The following is a 22258-nucleotide window of genomic DNA, read 5'->3' as shown; positions in this document are numbered from 1 at the left end:
ATTGTTACTAGAAACACTATCTGAACTGGTAAAATACTTTATCCCATCAGGAAATAACTTTTGAAATCAGACTGCATGGGTTTGAAACCCAGCTCCACTACATAAAAGCAAGTTACTTAACTGATTGGAACATCAGGTTCTTTATTTATCAAGTGGGAGCAATAGTATAATTAGGTTGGGTGCAGTGGCTCAGGCCTGTAATACTAGCATTTTGGGAAGCCCAGGTGGGCAGATTGCTTGAGCTTAGGAGTTTGAGACAAGCCTGGGCAACATTGTGAGACTTTGTCTCTACAAAAAAAAAATAAAAAAATAAGTCGGGAGTGGTGGCATGTGCCTATAGTCCCAGCTACTTAGGTGGCTGAGTAGAAGGATGCTTGAGCCCAGGAGGCAGAGGTGGCAGTGAATCAATATCGTGCCACTGCACTGCAGCCTGGGTGACAGAGTGACCCTGTCTCAAAAAAAAAAAAGAAAAGAAAAAAGAAAAAGAAAAAAGTACAATTGGTTCATAAGGAATATTGTAAGGATTATCTTTTCTGTAACCCCACGAAAGACCACCAGAATAACCTGATGAAGAAGGAAACTGAGTTTATTTCCTGATCACCACCTTAACAGATGTCTTAGTAGTCATAGAAAGGAGAGGCCAAAGTGGATATTTGTAGACATTGGGAATCTGGACTTAAGTAGTTTAAGGAAGGTCTTTTAATGTATGGTGTGAAGTATGTAACATAATAGTTTGGGATGGGTAGACATAATAATGAAGTTCTGGAGGTTAATTGATAAGCAACCAGTTTATCTAGTTAAGCAATATATAATAGTCCTATGACTATTATAGCTGTTTACCCATGTGAGCAACTTACCCTCCTGAGAATGGGGCTGTTTGAACAGTTTATTGTTTGAATAAATTTATTTCCCAGTAGTTCTTGATGCATGAAACGAAGTTATTTATGACTTTTAAGTTTTATCATAGTTCTGATAGGTAATCTGTGTGGTTGCTGGAAGTCTCAGTTCTGAACAAATGACGTGATCCATATGAAACACACAGCACAATACCTGCTATATAATTAACATATCCATAAATGTTAGCCATTTATAACTGCCTCTTCTGTTACGATGTTTCTTAAATCAGGGCTTGATAGATGGGAGACCTAGCCTAACTCTGGCAAGATGCAAAATTTGGTAACCAGACAGAACAATAGGGTGGAGAAAGTGGTCAGGGATGGTCCCAGTTGTGCTTAGTAGGAGGGGGTGCAAGATGGCAGAAAGCTCATGGATGGTCAGGAGCAGGCAAGAAGCAGAGATCTAAGCAAGCAGGCAAAGCATAATCCTCTGGGTTCTTCCAGTTGAAAATATTAAACAGATATTAAGGTAAGTAAGCTGGAAGATCTACCAGCAGGCCAGATAAATTTAGGATTAGGAGCTACACATGATTTAAAAGAGCTGAAAGGGAAAGAGGCAGGACCCTTACTCCATCCTGCTACACTGGACAAACAGATAAAGCTTCCCTCAAGCCTAGATGGTCTAGTAACCAGATCTATTACTGAAATTTTGGGGGAAATAGTGAATATAAAATGAAAGTTTGACCACAGAAATTAAAGATAAAATACAAGATATTAGAACTGTGTCAATGATTCAGAGTCCTACCAGCAGCATAGCTGACCCAAATAATTTTAGAGACCTTATCTATAATATTCTGTACAGTGCTTCATATTATAAGAATATTATAATAATAAATTACATTCATATCATTCCATTATAATTTCATATGTTCTCCTCCAAACTTCTGCAATGTAGATATCGGAGCAGTTTTACTCTAATTTAGGTGATGACAAAACTGAAGCTTAGAGAGTTTAGTCACAGATTTTAAATGGCAGAATGGGGAGGCAACTACAGGTTTTCCAGACACAGATCTTGTTCCAATATGTCCAAATAGTAATTATGTTACTGAGGTTTGAGGGGAATGTGTTATAATTGGATGACTTGCAAACTCATTTTCATATACTCTTTCCCTTTCCCTTCTCTGTCTTTTGCTCATTTTTGGTTTTAGAAAAACAAAATCAATTGAAGATATGAAAAAAAATGTTTTTAGAAAGATATTTCTACACCTCTATTTCATCTTGTAATAATGCAGAGATATGATTGGGGAGTCGATCTGATAATTCATACAATATGACTCCTCATTGTGAACCTTTCATCCATTCAACCCCTTATTAACAATATTTTTTTAACATGCAGAATGCTAGATTCTGGAGAGGCAGAGATAAATAAGGCAAACCTTCCTTCTGTTCTACTTTTTAAGAAACCCCTAGTCTATTGGATTTGATAGATTTATTGTGAAAGAGTATAAAAAAGTAAAAGATTAAGGCATATACAAGGTACAAGGCCAGGGAAGGGGGCCGTATATGCTAATATGGAATTAGGGAAGAGTAGAGAAATTCCTTGGCTTCCTGTTCCTATTTTGTCCAGCACCGCTATCTCCCACCTGAGATTCCTACAACATATTTCCAGTGGAAGCCAAGAAGTATGGGAGCGTTGGAAGTACATCCTGCCCAATGACCCTCTCACCTCATCCCCACCAATAATCAGAAGAAAACAGAAGAAGCAAAGAGTTGATCTGATAGCAAATACACCAAAGATGAGTACAGCATCTCCCTGGATTTTAAAATAGAGATATTTGGAGCAGATGAATACCAATCTGATTTTTTAAAAATTTGAATTACCCAAGTAATTATGACATAGGAACTTACTTTTGGAAGATTTAACACATTGTAAATATAAACCAACACATAGAAACCCATGCAAAATATAGTGCTTCATTTTACTTCAGGCCCCAAGCTGCTCAATTATTGTGAAAGAACCACTTTTTGGTTGCCCAAGTTTTATTTGCATGGATGCATGGGAGAATGATGAAATTTCTCTCTGTGAATATGAATGTTAATGATTGGGAAACATAGAAACCACACATAATTCTGCAATTCTCATAGCTCTTAAAATATATAGAGGACTTGCACTGCAAGTCTTTATTTTAATTACTGTTATTAATCTTCATTGACTGAGGCAGTAAAAGGCAACCACTGACTCAATGAGCAGCAATCCAACAAGTCATGCAAACTGCAGTGTTGACAGCCTTTGTTTGGAGTCCTGAATGGATTGTGTCTAACTAAATCACTGTGTAATCATGGATCTTTTGTGATTTCACATTCTCATCTTATAGTCAATTTTTATTTCTCTGATGTGGCATGTTGTGTTCAGTAGCTTATCTGAAAACATCAATATGGTTTTGAAAGGATAAAATCAAATTGTAACAGTTTATGTTTCCATAATGTGTGCATAGCCTAGGGAAAAAGTGATAAATAGGAATACTATTTCACTGTATTGCCATGTTACAGACATTGGAAATATGATTCTGCCTCCATATTCTCTCCAAAGTAGATCAGCTGGATTTATTTTTTATATATTTATAAATCAACAGCTAATAGACCATTAGAACAGCATTAGTGTACATCCAGATGACAGAAGAGATTGTAAAAGAAGTGGAGAAGACTTTCTGACTTTCCCTACTTTCGTGACAGTAAATATTGTCTTCTTGCTTTTATATGACATAAAAGTAATCTTCTTACTTTTATACGATCTAAACACAAAAAGAGATGTTAACCTCATGCATCGTATTTTAAAATGTTGGCATAAGCCTAAAGGTTTTACATATTTCAAAAAGTCTATCTTTATGGTAAAGTACTTGAGTAACCATTCTCAACTTTGGCTACACATTTGAACTTCCAAAGATTTTTTAAAAACATTTTCACCTGTAGACACACTCAGACACTTTAATGAGAATCTCTGTGACAGAAACTCTCACACCTATAGTTTTTTGAGCTCATGAGATAATTCCAATGTCCAGCCAAGATTAAGAGCCACAGATATATTATTATAGAATTAAAAAAATAAACTTTAACTTCCTTGCAAGTGTTAGCCTTTCAACATGTCAATATAGTGTTAACTGTTGCCATGATAAAGCTTATGATTTCACTGGAATACCAGATTTCAGGCTCTTGATTTGGACATCAAATATTCCTTTCAAATTGAAGAAAATTGCTATTACCATCTGCCACTTTTACTCTCAAAGTTAATTACATATACATTGTGCTTCACAATAATGTCAATTTTGCTAATCCCATTTAGATATTTACATAAAAGAAAACAAATAATAACTTCATAAGACATGTTGCTAAAAGAGTTATTTGGTCTAAATGTACATAATTTCAATTAAAGCTGACATTCTATGCTTAGTTTTAATGAAGTGATCCTAGGGAAATTGGTATTTTCCTATCTGATATAACGATACATATATTTGAATGCAAGATTAAGGCACATTTTAATATGCTTTGTTTCTAATTTTTTCAATTAATTTTTTTTACAATTAATGTCATTTAAAACTTTTGATATAGCATATAAAAGAATCTCAGGCAGAAATCATTAGTTATTCTAATGATTTCTAAATAAATAAATTATTTTTGTTGCATTATTATTATTACTTTATTATAGTACTGAAAGAGCTATCTAGCTTGAGGCTTGTATTCTGTGAAATGAAACTTTGAATTAGGCAACTTTGAAAGTCCTTTCCAGTTCCACCATGTGGAGATTATGAGCTTTACTCTGCAATGTATACCAAGGAATGTCTACCATACATTTCAGATGAGACCTTTGAGATTGCCCACCTTAATCTTATTATGTAAAAGATATAAAAACTGAGGTGAAAAGTGGTGAAATTATCCTTTTCCTATCACAAAGAACAAATTGTCTTGTATCAAGGAGAATAGATTATTAGCCAAGTTCTATCTATTTGTTTTATTTTAAGTACTTATCCCCACTTCCATCATTTGTTCCGTGTTCATGTTGTTGTTCTTATTTGTTTTGAATTGTTTCTGGAAATATCAGTGAGTTAAAAACCCTGCCAGCTCTCTCTCTATATATATATATATGTAATATTATATATAACGTATTAGATATTATTTATAATATATAGTATAACATATAGTATAAAGGTTTTTTAACTACACAAAACTTTAAATGCATTTTCTTGTCTAAACAAAAGAAATTATTGTATTCACGTGTGTTAAGATGTGCAGTTTTTTCATTTTATGTGTCTGAAATTAGCATGAGTTTTTCAAACATGGTCATAGCTGTTCATATAGCCATCGCTTCGACTAAATTATGTGTACTCTTTGTACTGCGTGTATTAATTGTCATTCACTATTTTTTCAAAAATATTACATTATTGTTCAATATTAGAACAAAAAGTTATTGTCTGAAAAGAACCAGATATGAAAGAACAGCAAGAATTAAATTTCATAAACAAAGATTTGTTATTGGAGGCATCATTACAATCCTACATTTGCCTGTTAATCAACAGCTGACTGATTTATATGGCTTTTTTCTTATGTCAACCAAAGACCAGGAGTGTTGGCACCACCAAGGATGGTATTATAAATGTAGAATCATGAGTTCATACCAGATCTATTGAATCAGAATCTGCATTTTAACAAGATCCGCACATAATTCATTTGCACCTTAAACTTTAAAAAGCAGGACTTTATAGTACCAAGGAAGATATCACAAGAGGTTGATACTGTTTTAGATTTGAGTTATATGCTAAATGTTTGCCCCTCATATGATAAGCAATACTATTTAAAGGCAGAGAAAGCTTAAATACATGGAAGAAACTTCAAATCCACAGGAAAATGATGTGACTGATTCATAAGTCAAGCATAACAATATTGATAGAAATCTAAGTCCAAATTCATTTAAAAGCTTTTTCTGTAAGCTCTATTTAAGTATTAAATAGACCCTAGTGATAAGAAAGCATTGTGCTATAATTTGACCACATTTTTTTCTTTCGTAACAGTAGATAAAATCATATCTTCCCATAGATGGAACATTAACTTTGGTAAAATACAGACAATAATACCAGTTCATTGTACTGCAAATTCATCAGAAATAATGAAAATAATAACTCTTGCTTATATAAATCTATGCATTTAAGATAACTGGATAAACTGACATAGAAAAGAACTAATTTGTATCACTTTAATAGTACAGGAGTCTTCTTTGCTGAATGACTTTATTCAGCTTTATTGAGGTATATTTGACAACTAAGTTATATATACTTAAGGTATACAACTTGACATTTTGATACACATAAGCATTGTGAAATGATCAAGTTAACATGTCTGCCACCTCACATCTTTATGATTTTTTTTATGTGGTGAGAACTCTTAAGATCAATTCTCTTAGTATGTTTCCACTACAGTATACAATACAGTATTATTAATTATAGTCACCATGCTGTGCATTAGATCTCCAGAACTTATTCATCCCCCATAACTGAAACTTTTTACCCTTTGATGAATGACTGTTTACACAGGAAGAAGAGGAAGAATTAATTAAAATATTAGCCCTATTTTATTTTTATGCTACATTAAATAATGACAGTGGAAGTTTTCTCTAAGTAAACATGATAGCTACATTAACAGTAAACTAATTCGTTATGATTTTGACACATAAAATGAATACAAAGGTAACATTTGTGAGTGGACTTTTTTAATCACAAAGTAAAGCTTGATAGAAATACTTTAAGGTGGTGCATCGAAATATCTGCTTTTAGTTTGACATTTTAAATCATTTATTTAATTGTTGGCATTTAGTGTAACATACAAAAAATGCTGATTGAAAAAATCTTTTTTAAAAAATGATGCTGAGTAGACTTTATTGACTGTAATCCTTGAGTGAAGCCACTAGTTGTTGGCTGTTGGACTGCTTTCAGCCTGTTTTTCTAGCTATACTTCTTTGAGGAGGATGATGAACTTTACCTTACTCTTGGCTTTGCATGCTGAAAGTGATTAGGTTTTTTAATGAGGCAGAAGAATGGAAATTTGAGGAAAATGGTAGAGAAAACCCTCTCTCATTTACCAAGATGACTTTCTAAGTTGATTTAGTGATGAGCTACTTGGAGATACAAGTCAAATGATGAAGTTCATAGAAATCTTTTGAATCTTGCCACCAGAAAGAGATGACAATAAATCCAACTACTGTTCCCATGCCTTACATTTTTATTTTCTTATATACAGAGTATCTTTTGTATTATAGATTCTTAATAAATATTTTTCAAATAAATGTATGCTGGAAAATGTTGTAATTGAGGTAAATGGACATTTTTAGCTGGCTATATTGCAGAAGACTTTATTGAATAGGTGATCTTTTAGACAGTTTTAAAAAATAATGAAGACCTTAACTGGCACACAATCAAGTATTTATTATATGCCTTCATCTTCCACATTTTATTGTATTTTTTTCACTCCCTTGTGAAGGAAACTAATTTCAACAATGCTGTATGTGTCGTGCATTAAGCCATTCATAAGTAGCAAGAGGTATCTGATTCAGTTTATATCATGGTACTAATTATCTAGCTCTTCAGAATATTTTACATGAAAAACTAACCTCAGGTGAATAAACTTCTGTTTCTGCTCCAGAAATCTTTTGGCATTTTTTTATAATCTGTAATCACGTTGACTTAAAATGACATGACAGAAATGCCTGAATGTTGACAAGTTGATGGGAGCAACAAACATCTGCCTGTTAAATTTGGGATCACCACCTACAGCACTACACATATCATTGATCCAAGTGTACCTTGATTGATTGCTTGAAAAGAAAAATCTGGACTTCTTTGGATTTATAAGCAAAGTCAAAAACATTTTTCAAAATATTAAATTCTAAAAGTAGTAATAATTATGGTGTAGCCCCTTACTAATCAGTGTGCTCCAGGGACCAGTAGCCTCTAAATCATCTGGGAGCTTTTCAGAAATGCAGAAACTTCACCCTAGACCTAGTGAATTAGAATCTGCATTTGAATAAATCTCCAGGTGATGCTGAAATGGGAAAAGTTGCCTTGTCCCCCTCACACAGCGTGTGATGGGGCTGTGGCTTGCTTCTTCAGTGCCCGTCTGCTCAAATCTCTAGGGCAGTATATGGACGGACGGGTAGGTTGTGGGGCTCCGACCCCACAACAGTGTTTAGGGCCCTAGTGGGAGCGTGCTACCGTGTGCTCTTTTAATTTTGCCGTCCATAGGCAGCTTGTGTTAACCAGCTCAATTAGACCCTCTACCTTGTCACTACCTTGTCACAAGGACAGAGGACTTTCTGTGTCCGGGGTTCTTGCCTTGGTGTACCGGAAGAGTCACATCACACTTGGGCTTGGAGAGTGAGTGCAAGGTTTTACTGAGTGGAGGTAGCTCTCAGCAGATGGGGGAAGCCAGAAAGGAGATGGAGTGGAAAGGTTTTCCCCTGGAGTCCGGCACCTCAGCGGCCTGGGCTGTCTCCTCTGACTGCCCCAGCCAAATTCCGCCTCTTCCCACTGGTCAATGGCTTGCTGGCTTGCCGGTGCCTGCTGGTGCATCCCTCTCCCTGTCCAGCCGCCCGTGCCTTCCTCCACTGACGTGCTCCTCTCCACATCCAGCTGTCTGTTTCATCCAGGTGTCTGTGTCTTGGGCAGATCTGCTCTTCTGGACGTCCAGCAGCTTGTGTGTCAGCCTTCTAGAGTCGGGGTGGTGGAGGGGGTGTGGTTAGAGGCACAGGATGGTGGGCCAGGGTGGTCTTGGGAAATGCAACATTTGGGCAGGAAATGCCTGTCCTCACCCAGGGTTTGTGGGGGTGGAGCCCTAGCCAGGGACCACGTCCTCCTCTACCCAGCACTTCCCTTCCCTTCATCCCTGCCATTTAAAGGGACCACGCTCTTACCTTCCCAGCACTTCCATATCAATGACTGTGCACATTACGGTTTGAGAAATGCTGGTAGTCCATTCCCTTTCCTGATCTCCAAAACATAAGGAAATTTTAGAGGCCAGCATGCATTTAGTAGATTCTGAATCTAAAGGAAACCTAAATCTTTCCTTGGAAGTAGACATTGTTTATAGCATCCTCAAATGGAATTAAAAGCATACATGACTAGATTTAAAACAGAAAAATCTAGAAAAATCTGTTTTACATACTTCAAAACTCTTTGGACCCATGTCTGTTTATGTTCCTATGACTTCTTGAGCTATACATTTTTATTAACAAAGAATAAAATTATATTCACTAAATGAACTCATTTGTACCTGTTTTACCAGTTTCCGAATGTTATTTTATATTTCTTAGGTTTTTCTTAGACTTGTAGAAATCATGCTGCTTCGTTCCCTGCAGGAGTTAAAATAAAAATATTAGTAATTATGCATATTTAATTTTCAGAATGCCAACTGATTACTCACAGCACTTATAAAAGGGAAATGATTTTAGATACTCATAAATCATTTCCTTAGTAAGGGGCTTTCAAATCTGAGGTTGTGTTATTATGGATATTTATTTTTATAATAATCAGGATAAAAAATGCATTTATTAAGATCCCTCTTCTTTTCTCTTTTTCAGATGTAAGACAAAAGTCTACCCTGATGAACTTCCAAACACAAGTGTAGTCATTGTGTTTCATAATGAAGCTTGGAGCACTCTCCTTAGAACTGTTTACAGTGTGATAAATCGTTCCCCACACTATCTACTCTCTGAGGTCATCTTGGTAGATGATGCCAGTGAAAGAGGTACAAGCTGGTTTTTTTTTTTTTTGGTTTTTTTTTTTTTTGTATTAGAAAGCTTTATTATGCCCAAAAAGATAACTAGGTAATTATCTATATTTGCATTATAATTTTACTAGCCCTGCCACAGCCTATCAAATTCTCTATTATTTTATATCTAAGGCAATAAATACTGATAGGAATTGGCCACCATTTCTGTGTGTTGAATTTCCATCTTGGTAGTATCTCTGCTATTTCTTAAAACAGTTTCAAAAATTTTTCTTATATAAATTCTTATACATGTTACAGATTTTCTCAAGTTGACATTAGAGAATTATGTGAAAAATTTAGAAGTGCCAGTAAAAATTATTAGGATGGAAGAACGCTCTGGGTTAATACGTGCGCGTCTTCGAGGAGCAGCTGCTTCAAAAGGGCAGGTTATAACTTTTCTTGATGCACACTGTGAATGCACGTTAGGATGGCTGGAGCCTTTGCTGGCAAGAATAAAGGAAGACAGGTAAGAATTTATGTGTTATGTCTGCCTGGGTTATGACTGAACCTCTTAGGACAGTTCCAGATATCCATCAGAATTTCTCTTCCAAGTTGCTATTTTTAGAAGGTTTATTTTATAGCTTTTCTCAAAAGCAAGTTTTCCCACTTGCTTGACAAATAAGACTGCCGTATTCATGCTGGACATAGTTGATTAAGAAATAGTGAAACAATTCAAATAATAAAAATGTGTTAAATTACTTTTTAGGTGAAGGAAATAAATATAATCTAAAATAGTATGATTGTGTTATAAAGCACATTTTCAAAGCACCTTTTTGTGTTCTCACAACCACCCTGTGAGGCAGGTACTGTAGATCTTCTTACCTATAACTCATAATGGGGAGGAAGAAAGAAGCTACATCTAACTTGCTCCAGTCATTAGAAGTGCTGGGAACAATTATTCAGCTCTTTCCAGTTCTCTGCTAGTGTTCTGTAAACTACACTAGCACCCTTAGTCAGTCTAGTTCAAATTCACCTGGAACGTCTTAAAAATGCACACACACACATGCACACACACAGCACTGAAAAAATTATAACTAAAAAAAGAAACATAAGAGCACAGCTATAAGAATATGTTTAATTATGTCAACAATATTGTCACCTTCTACATACACATTTTGAAATCTGGAAAATTGAATAAATAACACTTATAGAAATTAAGAATCCTTATACATACCTGCAATTCCTTCTGTTGTTGATGAAGTACAAGCGTTTTTTTGCAAATATTTATAAACACTGGTGATAAGAGAGTATAATTTCTAAACACCTAATGAAGATAACTAACATTGAATGCTATCTGATACAATAACAAGACATTACCTAACACCATACTTGCATAGTCATTTCGTCTATAGTAGAAAAGTCCTCCTAGAATTGACATTTTTGATTAGACACTCAAGATAGGAGCTACTTAGTCTGAGCTAGTCCAGCCACATCACTTAAACAGCAGGATTTGGTACTTGCCAGGAAGATGGATGGAAGCTGTCAGTAAAATGAAGCACAGCAGTTGAAGAAAGCAGTAGGAACCTTTTAGTCCATAGAGTGTTGTACATGGCTAATAACATTTTTCCACTCTGTGTATTGTACAGTACCCACAGGACAGTAAGACTGGCAAAGTAAAATGAACTTAAAAATGAATTTGCTGGCAAATTTTGGTATATTATGTTTTTTTTCTCCACATGTGTTTCAGAAATTCAACTGAATGAGCTTTTAATGTTTCAATACGGTCATACATAGGCTATTTTTTTTTTATCTAACAACATAATTACACTGTATTTGCGTATGATTAACCCTATTGTCTTGTCCTGATTATAAACTTTAAAACTACCCTAAATAGATAGTCTGTTCAAGATTTTTAGACCTAATTTCTTCTCCTCACAAGTTAAATCGTTAAATCTAATAAAGGAAGTGAGAAAAATATTGATTTTTCTGGGGTCCAGAGTCACCAAGAAGCTTTTCCAAGGCTAGAGGAGTCTCGTTGATTGCAGATAAGTTGAGGCTCTGGTCAGTTGTGTGGAATATAAGACTTCAATTGAAAATAAGTATTGGTGAAACTGGTGTTACAAAACAAGTATAAATAATGGACATTTATGTGCTTTTCATATCTAGAGATGATTCAGAAGCTTATTTGTATATTTACCTTCTACCAAATATGAAAAACCAACTCTGGTCTTCAGAATTAGCGACAACCAATACAATTTGAGTAGGCCTGAACATTTACTTGTGGAAATCACAGAAGATTGGTCTCATAATAAAATAAATGAACAGGCATTCGATCAAGAATTAGAGAAGGCACAACATGGATTAAAAGTGTACCTAATGATTTTCCCAAATGAAATTTTCTACCATAGAAAGCTACCATTAAGAACACCAGCCTTTTGGCTCTTACTTTAAGAAAAATGGGAGAGGCCAGGTGCAGTGGCTCACACCTATAATCCCAGCATTTGGGAGAACAACGCAGGCAAATCACCTGAGGTCAGGAGTTCGAGACCAACCTGGCCAACGTGGTGAAACTCCGTCTCTGCTAAAAATACAAAAATTAGCCAGGTATGATGGCAGGAGCGTTGGAAGGCTGAGGCAGGAGGATCGCTTGAACTTGGGAGGCAGAGTTTGCACTGATCTAAGATCTCCCCACTGCACTCCAGCCTGGGTGACAGGGCAAGGCTCTGTCAAAATAAATAAATACATACATACATACATACATACATACATACATACATACATAAAACACCAGAGATTAAAGTTGCTTATCTTTCCCTATCTTAAGCTATCATCTAGATTATACATGTAAACTCTTAATTTGAGGATATTTTACTCAGAAATTGTCATGACCCTATCATCTTTCATAGGAAACATTTACTTATACTGACAGATTATGATTTTTGTTGTTGCTGTTTGTTGATTTTTGTTTGTTTTTCCTAGTAGGTGTTTTCTCCATGAAGATGTTCTCAGAACTCTCTAAACTAACGTACCCTATTTGAAATGCAAACTACCAGATCTAATTTGCCATCATCCCTTCTTCCCTCCCTGAATGCTATTGCTTTTCAATGGGTTATAGCTAAAATGATGCATAATCTCAAGGCAGCTCTACTAATCATGCTGTGGGTGGAGGTTTTATAAAAAATAGACCCTGCTCATCTTGCTAAGTTAGTACTTAGAATGCATTTGGAAATAAACTTGAAGGTCAATTAGTGTATTTGATTAGATTTCAAAAGACAGCATAAAGTAAACTGTAAGGAATATGTAGTCAAAGGAAATAATTCCATGGACTAATAGGATAAAATGAAGCTAAAGGCATATTAAAGTAACAAAATAATTAAATTTCATCATATCAGCTATAATCAGTTTGAAGAAGATAATGTAACATTTTAATTATCATGTATCTATAAATTGGTTTTAATTTCTCTGCAGGAAAACAGTTGTCTGCCCTATCATTGATGTGATTAGTGATGATACTTTTGAATATATGGCTGGGTCAGACATGACTTATGGGGGTTTTAACTGGAAACTGAATTTCCGCTGGTATCCTGTTCCCCAAAGAGAAATGGACAGGAGGAAAGGAGACAGAACATTACCTGTCAGGTAGGTAGATCATATCTCTTGAAGATTATGTATATTCCCCTAAAAATTAAGGAATATTATAGATTTCTGTTCTAATGTTTAATTATTTAATCGTATCCTTATTATTCAATATACATATACATTATGACCTTTACATAATCATATAAGGATCAGTGACAATATTAAATCTAATTTAAATTAGTATAGACAAACTTAAGTATTGGCAAAAATGCTAAATATCTTTTGAAAGTTTATGTACTCTTATATTCAAAATATATTTACTGTGAATTTTCTATGTGACAGAAATGTGCTAGCCTTGACACTTCAAGTAAATGTGTGTCTTACCTTAAAGTATATGGTTTATAATAGAAATGTTCTCAAAACTGAAATAGCCAAAAATGTTTTGGTAAATATTCTAAATATACCACCTTTAAAAGGTTATCTTCCTTATAGATTCCATAGGTCCATTTGGAAAATATTAATGTATTCAAAATTATGAAGGGTTTATTGTCCCAAATTACTTCAAATACTACTTAAGTTGAAATACTGATAAGTAAAATATGCACTTACTTGTAATAAAAAATATCATATACATCTCGAATTGTCTGTATAGGCATTACCCACTTTATTAACACAAAAGTATCATCTTCCTACTTAAACACATTGTGGACCTCTTACCTGAAACTAAAAATCGATTTCCTGAAAAATACTTTGGGAAGTATTCACTAGTTTAGTTCTTTAAAGATGAATTTGGCAAATCATCCTTCCTTTGGAACATGAAATACCCTAACATTCTAGAACGATACACTTTAAGTCCTCACTTAGCATTGTCAACAGGTTCTTGGAAACTGCAACTTTAAACAAAATAACAAAAACACCGTCATCAATCTTATAATGGAAAGACATTGAACTAAAGGATGTTACTCGAGGACATTTTGTTTGTCATTTCACTTAAAGTTGCAACAACATTAAGTGAAGACTTACTTGCATGTAAAATCCATGATCGGAACAAGAATGCCTGGTAACCTACTGAAGGGATGACTTATCTATTGTCACCTACTTAATTATATAATGAATTAATTAAAATTAAACTCTAAAAATTGGCTAATGGAAGAGATGGCTAAAGGTATTTGTTACTGAACAATTAAATATTAGGGATGTTAACTTCTAAAGGAGATCTATTACATCAAAGAGAAAAATAAAATGTGACTTCTAACATTTGTATAAAGTCATGTAAGTTATCATGTCAATATTTAAAATGTAACTTAGTAGTCTTAAGTCTTGTATAATCTTCAAATTCACCAAGTCTTACTGATACTTACCTTTAACAAACTGGGAAAATATAGTGGCTCATGTTACCATCATTTATTAAATATTCTATTTTCCCAAATTGTTTTCATTTAGTGTTAGCTGATTTTTAAACTTTAGATCCCAAGTGAAAACTATCAGAATGCTTGACCAATACACTTACATATAGATAATGTTTTTATTCATTTGAAAATGCTGTTTATAAGAAGGCATGTTTATACTCATTTAAAAAAACACATTGGCAAAAGATATGCTTTATTTACGTTCTCGTAGAGTCAAACGGAAGATAACTAAAGGTAGCCAACATTCACAGTAAGAAATTATTGATCTCATTCATAAAATAAAGATCCATGTAGAAATCAATCATTGTTACTCATATTTCATTAACTAAAACAAAAGATGAATCATCTAACTTCCTATATTTTAACCATAATTTATGTGGCTGTATTGCAGTAATATGAGAACTGATAAAATCTCAGTATATTTTGTTTGCTTCAGTAGCTGCACATTATTTTATTTTCTAACATGCTGACGAAGCTGAAGCGAGAGAAACAGAGAAACCTCAGTCTTTGCTGAAGTTTCTAGATTTTTGTGGCAAAAGGTTAATTAATTCATGGGTTCAGTTGTAACAGCCTGCAGGTAATTTTCATCAGCATAGCTGTAATGTGAACATTCCTTCTACTTGTAATCTATTGCTTGAAGATGTGATCATTTTTCTCACATTCATACAAACAGATAAATCATTCTAGATGTTGAAGACAATTTTTTTCCTACTTGATTAACAGAATTTGAATAGCTAAAGTGATGAAAATGAAGCTGAAATTTTAGTTTTCTTAGTGGAATGCTTCATTTAAAATGTCAGTTATAACAGAACTTTGTAGTCACCATAATTGGCTAGTCATCATTGAGAAATACAATCATGCATCTGCTTACGTTGAAAGCCAACTTGAACTTGTGACCTAAATCAGTTATACTACATCTAAAGTAAAGCTTAACATGGTCATTCTTATTTTTCTGGGCTTTGATATTTTCATTTTCATAATAAATGGAGTTTGTGGAATACTTGTTAATTTTCATATTATAACTATGGAATAATATACATAATTATGAATATATATTTTCCTTTAATCAGTAATATATAATTTCCTTTAATCCATAATATATAATTTCCTTTAATCAGTAAACTTTCCTGGACATTTAATAATCAAATTATATGACTTTTCAAGAATATTTCAATTATGTGTGCAACAAATAGTACTTTTTAAACTGGAGGTCATAAACTAGGAGGTTTTGTGCCAAATATTCTCTGTAGAAGTGTTTTATTTGGCATACATAGTGTTTTACATTTTCAAAAGTTACCAACACTTTAAAAATGAGATATTTTAAATAAAAATCTGGATTTCCATCTACTAATAAGTCAGAAGATCTTGCTACAATGGACCAGGATTCTTACCTGGCACCATCAGGTGGAGTTTAGTAGAAACTGCCCATGTAGAAATGGCATGAAAACTTATCCCAATCTCCACAACTCCTTCTAATTATGTTCCTGACTCTGAGGCTAAGGGTCATTTGACATTTGTCATCATTCTTGAAATTGAAGAAATATTTCTCTGCACCTGTGTCTTGAGGAAAGAGGGAAAATATATTTATTGTAACAAATCCACTTTATATGATTGTCTTTATCTGGCTATAATCTTTTAAAGTTTTGACCCTGGTCTTAGAGGCTACTGCCTGGGAAATGGCTGAGTTTGAAACTCATCAAGCATATCACCCCTGTGTAACTATGCATATACATTACCTAATAGAATAAGCAACTAGTAGCAAAGTTACCTGATAATGCAAATAATACTCTAGATCATTTAATTAATTTGGGGATGAGTTATGCATTTTTTCCTAACACATACAAATGGGAGGTGATTTAGTTTAGGCTATTGAAATAAGTTTGATTCCATACAAAAACAAACATACAAACTGTTCTATTTGTATTCCATGCATACAAACTGTTGGGCACTGTGCTAAGTTCTGCACATACAAACATGGATAAGGCAACCTATGCTGTAAAGTTGCTCACTGTCTGGCACTGGCCACAGGTATGCTGGATGAGGGAAAGAGTCTAGTGTAAATGGTCCAAGTGTGGATGTACAGGAATAATTATGTTTACTACTAAAGTGGTGTGGACCTCTAGAAAGGAGCCTGGCTTAAGTCTTATTGATTGCTTTAGTCTCTTAATTATGCCCTGTAAGTGAACCTCAATAAATAATTATAAAGATATTCATTTCCACTTTAATTTCACACTGATTAAAATAGATTTTTTAAATTAAAAACCTACTGGTAATTTCCAAGTGAATTTAACTTTTTTCACCCTTCACCTCTTACCTTATGGACTTTTACCTTTAATCATCATTAATATTTTTAATATGACTGCCTTCATTTTTACTTCAAGTTCCATGTTGAGTATATTTCTAAAGTAAAACAAAAGAGTTTTAGATGTCCTTTTAATTCTGATATAGTAAATGTTATTGGTTTTTATTTCAGACCTATTATACCTAATTTTATATTCCTTTTTATTAGCATTCACTTGATTTCATGCGTTTATTTTTCACTCAATTAGAATTAGGAGTTTATGAAGATCAAATAAATCAAATAACATCATTAGTATCTCTGATTATAATTGTATTTTATTGTGAAAAACTCATAGAATGTTCACATATATTATCTCCTCTATCATTCTAGTGTGATCATAGCAGAAGCATTGAAACTAGCCTTGGAGGATCTGGTTTTATTTCAAGGTCCTCCAATTGAGAAATTACCTAGTCTTCTCAACTATAAAATGGAAAATTATTCTCCCTGCTTTGCTTAACTCATGAAGTGCTATAAAATATTGAAATGAGCAATGTCTTTGATATGAATTAGTTTTTAAATTATATCTGATAATGTAATATATATATATATATATTGCAAGATAAATGTGACAAGTACCTAAAAGGATGAAGAAGCAGAACACCAATGAGCCATCTCTTTTAGAATTTGGTTGTATTTTCGTCCAAGGCTTTTCTATTCAATTTCTCTACAATGTAAAAGTTGATATATCATCAATTTTTTTTATGACATTAATTTTTCCCCACATAGGTTTTAATGGCTGCTAATGTCTTAATTACTTACGATGTTTCCCTATTTTTTTGTTGACTAACGTTCATCAAGAGTTGCTTTGCACTTCAATTTTTTTATCAATTATTTCTTCACCTAGTTTTTGCATACAAAGTGATCGCTTTAGAATTATGCATTTGAACATGAAATTTGTTTTAATATTCCTGATACCTTCTGCCAATTTAATTCCTCCCCAAAAATATTATCATTGAATCAATTTATAATTTCACTAGTAAGTATAATAAATTAAAAACACAGATGTTACTCTTTAACATCTTATACAAATATAAGACAAAGTTTCTTATATTTAGTAGTAACAAATAATTTACTTCTTAATTTTTATCAGATTTAATCAGTATTTTATCAGTAATTTAATCAGTATTTAATCAGATTTTATTAGTATTAGACTTTTCTCAATCCAACCATAATATCCGTTTGGATTGGAGGAAAGAAACAGAAATAGATACCACCAAAGCCTTTAAAACACTTCTATAAAATAAAAGATATGACAATAACAGCACAGGGAAAGGTCAACATTGTGAGCAGAACAATGAAAGAAAGAACTAACTTTGGAATGCTCAACTAGTCAACGCTCTTGCTTACTTCTGTTAAAATCTAATGTATGTTGATTGAGAGAAGTAAAAAATTATCTCCTCAGATAAAAATATTTGAATCTATATTCTATGAAAGAAAGAGTACTTTTATATTATATTACTTTCTAATAGTTTAGGGGATAATTTGCAAGACTTTCTTAGCAGCCTGTTGGGATGAGAAGAAAACTAGGGTAATAGAGTGCTAAGTTAAATATTACATTTATATACTGAATAATTTTGTCACAGTAACCAAAATATTTTATGACATCTGATCCCAGCTAGCCCCATTGTTTATTTTGATCCCTCATAAGCATGAAATGAAAGTACAATGAAAGATTAAAATTTGCACCAATTACTGTACATCTTTGTGGAAGCTTAGGGTTTTATCAGGTCCTAGGAATTATTTAAAAGGACTTAGGGGAAAAAAATAACTACTCCTTTATTGAAAATATAGATGTTTAAGCACAGGTTAAAGTATTTGATTCTCATGCTTATTGGTAAGTGGGTTCTTTGGCAGCAAAACAAATCATTTGCCTATACTAAGCAGAACATTATATTTTTCTTATTCCTTAAAAATAACACAAATTGTTTGTGTTTCATAGACTTCGCAGGATTTTAGTAAGCTTCCATGTCTACAGCCTAAGCCAGCATAAAGTCTTAAAGTAACAGTTTCTTCTCTACAGAAAGCCACATCTTCATACCCAAATATAGGTTCAGATGATTGTAATAGTGTGCGGTATCCACCAAACTTCCCATTTTTATCAGTAAAAACTTTAATTACATTCAGCATTTAATTATTCATCACTCTGATAGAAGAGCATTTGTGCCTCTGCTTCCTTTCTCTTTCCTCTGCTTTCTATTTTGGTTATAGTGCATAGAATAAGGAAGAAAGGAGAGAAACTCATAGCATTTCATTTCCTTTGGGTTCTTAAATCTACAAAATGGTTAACCTAATAACGCCATTAGATTTTATAATTTAAAAAAATCAGACGTATGTTAAGATTTCAGCTATTCATGCTCATATTTGTAAATGTAAAAACTCATTTTTATTACTTATCTTTATTAATTTTATAATCTATGGAAAATGTAATTAACACAGATCTAAATACTAACGGTGTAGATACTGTGTTATTTGAACATTATAAATAATAGCCTAGAACTAAGCTGTAGTCTCTCAAACATTCTTAGGAGTTTTTCCTCCAAGGCCCTTGATTATTTGCCAAGTAAGATTAAACAGAATCCTGATGTATCAAAAGAAAAAAATAGAAGGAATGATGTTTCAAGAACTTTAAGAGAAACTGTTTATGAAGGGCAGTCCAAAAATTCACAGGAAAACATGGTACATAAACATGGAGCTTGAAATCAGGAAAAATGTACTATTTTATTTTATTATTATTATTGTTTTTTTTTTTTCTTGAGATGGAATCTCGCTCTGTCGCCCGGGCTGGAGTGCAGTAGCGCCATCTTGGCTCACTGCAAGCTCCGCCTCCCGGGTTCACGCCATTCTCCTGCCTCAGCCTCCCAAGTAGCTGGGACTACAGGCGCCCGCCACCATGCCCGGCTAATTTTTTGTATTTTTAGTAGAGACGGGGTTTCACCGTGTTAGCCAGGATGGTCTCGTTCCCCTGACCTCGTGATCCGCCAGCATCGGCCTCTCAAAGTGCTGGGATTACAGGCGTGAGCCACCGCTCCCCCGCAGGAAAAATGTATTTCTAATTAACTACCCCAAATCTTTTGCTGTAAAAGGTATATGGACGAGTGGAAAAGATAGAAGATGGATACATAGATATAGATAGATAGATAGATAGATAGATAGATAGATAGATAGATAGATAATAGATAAGGAAAGGAGAGGAGAGAAGAGGAGAGGAGAGGAGATGAGAGGAGAGGAAAGGAAGAAAGAAAGAAAGATGACTTTTTTATCCATGCTACCAACTAGTTAGGGGTCCTTGAACAAGGCACTTAAACACATTGCAGCTAAACTTTTTGACCAAAACTGTAGGGATTTTAGAGCTCTCTAATATTACATATCTGAAAATTAATTGGACCCAGAAAACAATAAAAATGAAGCGACTTATAATCTTGGTAAACAGAGATGTTTCTCCTTTTTTGTTAGATAATATCTAAAATGTATACTATAAGCTTTGTGCTGGTATTGTTTCAAGACTGTTACATATATTAACTCACATGATCCACATTTTATAGGTGATGAAACTGAGGCACAGAGTTTAAGTGACTCAATGACAGTCAAAACACTGTGGGGCTGGGGTTTAAATCCAATCTAGCTATGAAGTCCAGACTTCTAACAACTAAATTTGGCTGCCTCTTGGGGTCTCCTTACCTCTATACAGGGTGATTATCCCAGCGTGAAATACAGGTTATATTGTCTTCTTGGTGAAAATACAGACATTACATTTTAGCTTTACTGAATAATTAAATGTATTCTGTCACAATTTCTGTTGATTTACCAACTTCTGGTGAAAAACTCCAGCATTTTTCCATGCCAAATGCATACTTTTTTGAGACTTTTACTATTTTACATAGTTACAAAGCTTCATATCTTAAATTCTAAAATACTATCAGAAACTAGGCACTGTGGCATGCACCTGTCATCCTATCTGAGACAGGAAGATAGCTGGAGGCCAAGAGTTCGAGATTATCCTGGGCAATATAGTGAGACCCAGTCTCAAAGTATAACTAACTGAATAAATAAATAAAATACTATCAAACTCAACCCCTAAAACTCCTATTAGATGATAGAGTCTTTGAAAATCTTGGAATTAGTGAAGTCATCTTTGTTACTCATCAATTTAGCAGGTGTGAGCAAAGAACATTTTTGGAATTTCAGAAATAAAATTGCAGATAATTTTAACTTTCAAATAGATTGTTCTGTGGCTATAGGGATATATTACTCATTTGTTTATGTTATTTATTCAGTAAATATTCATTAATAGTCTAATACTATTAAACCAATGTATTGGGTATGCTTATAGAAGTGGTGAAAAGTACACAAATAAATATAATACTATATACAATAAGAATTGGACAGTTCCTTGAGATACACAGTGATAAGGGCTTATAGAAGAAGGTGGAAGGGGAAAAATATGTCTTGATTGAGGGAGCAGAGGGATGGGGCAGTGGTGTTGAAGGCAGGCTGCCTAGAGTGTATAACATTTGTATTAGACTAAGAATAATCAAATTTGAACATATAAGGGGAGTTTTCAAAGAAAAATCCAGGTGACCAATGGATGTGAACAGATATACCAAGGCACAAAAATGTAAAGCATTTACCAGTAACAGCCAAACACTTTACATGCAGGGAAATAGTTAAAAGGGATTGGGAGGAGCTCGTGGGGTAGCCCCATTGTTTATTTTGATCCCTCGTAATAAATGGCTAGATTACTGATGCCAGGATAAGAAGCTAGATTTATTTCCTTAACATAGATTTTTGAACGTCTATTAACATTTTTAGAGGATCATCGATTTAGAGAAATTAATCTGGCTATGGTTTTTAGGATAAATTTCAGAAGCAGAAGAATCTAGAGGCATCCAGATCCTCTCAGCATCTAAGCATCTTAGCATCTAAGAGGACCCCATTATTAGCAAACGTAGAAGACTAAAAGTAGTCACTATGATAACAGAGATGAGTCAAAAATACTTCAGAAAAAAAAGTATTTTGGAAATAATTGAATTAGGCACAAAAATTGTGGTTTTTTCATTTTATCTTAAGAGACTGGAAAGAAATATAAGACATTAAAAGAGAGGCAGATGAGTAGCAAATTTTCAGGTCTATGATATACACACTGAACAGAGTCAAAGGAGTTTTTTGGAGGAATCATCTAGCGAGTAACTGCAAAAGCACAACTTATGCAGAGGAAACAAGTATGGAAACACAGATTAGGAGTGAACCATAGAGGTGACAGTGAAAGGTATGTGATGAATGATCTGATCTTACCCAGACAAAGAGCATAGAAAGAGAAAAGTGCCCCTGAGAGACCCTCGGGA

General features: G+C 33.9%; 1 protein-coding gene across 5 annotated transcripts in view; it reads left to right on the top strand.

Moving 5' to 3' along the window:
• Positions 1-22258, top strand: part of GALNT13 (polypeptide N-acetylgalactosaminyltransferase 13) — a 595812-nt gene that overhangs the window by 358178 nt on the left and 215376 nt on the right. For all 5 annotated transcript variants that reach the window (XM_030795862.1, XM_003274969.4, XM_030795859.1 and 2 more), the window contains exons 5-7: positions 9457-9623; positions 9906-10113; positions 13056-13226. In XM_030795862.1, coding sequence (XP_030651722.1) covers positions 9457-9623; positions 9906-10113; positions 13056-13226 — 546 coding nt within the window. The remainder of the gene's footprint in view (positions 1-9456; positions 9624-9905; positions 10114-13055; positions 13227-22258) is intronic.

Source organism: Nomascus leucogenys, chromosome 17, assembly GCF_006542625.1.
Source record: "Nomascus leucogenys isolate Asia chromosome 17, Asia_NLE_v1, whole genome shotgun sequence".
NCBI classification, from domain to species: domain Eukaryota; kingdom Metazoa; phylum Chordata; class Mammalia; order Primates; family Hylobatidae; genus Nomascus; species Nomascus leucogenys.
This window is presented reverse-complemented; position numbering and strand designations above follow the sequence as displayed.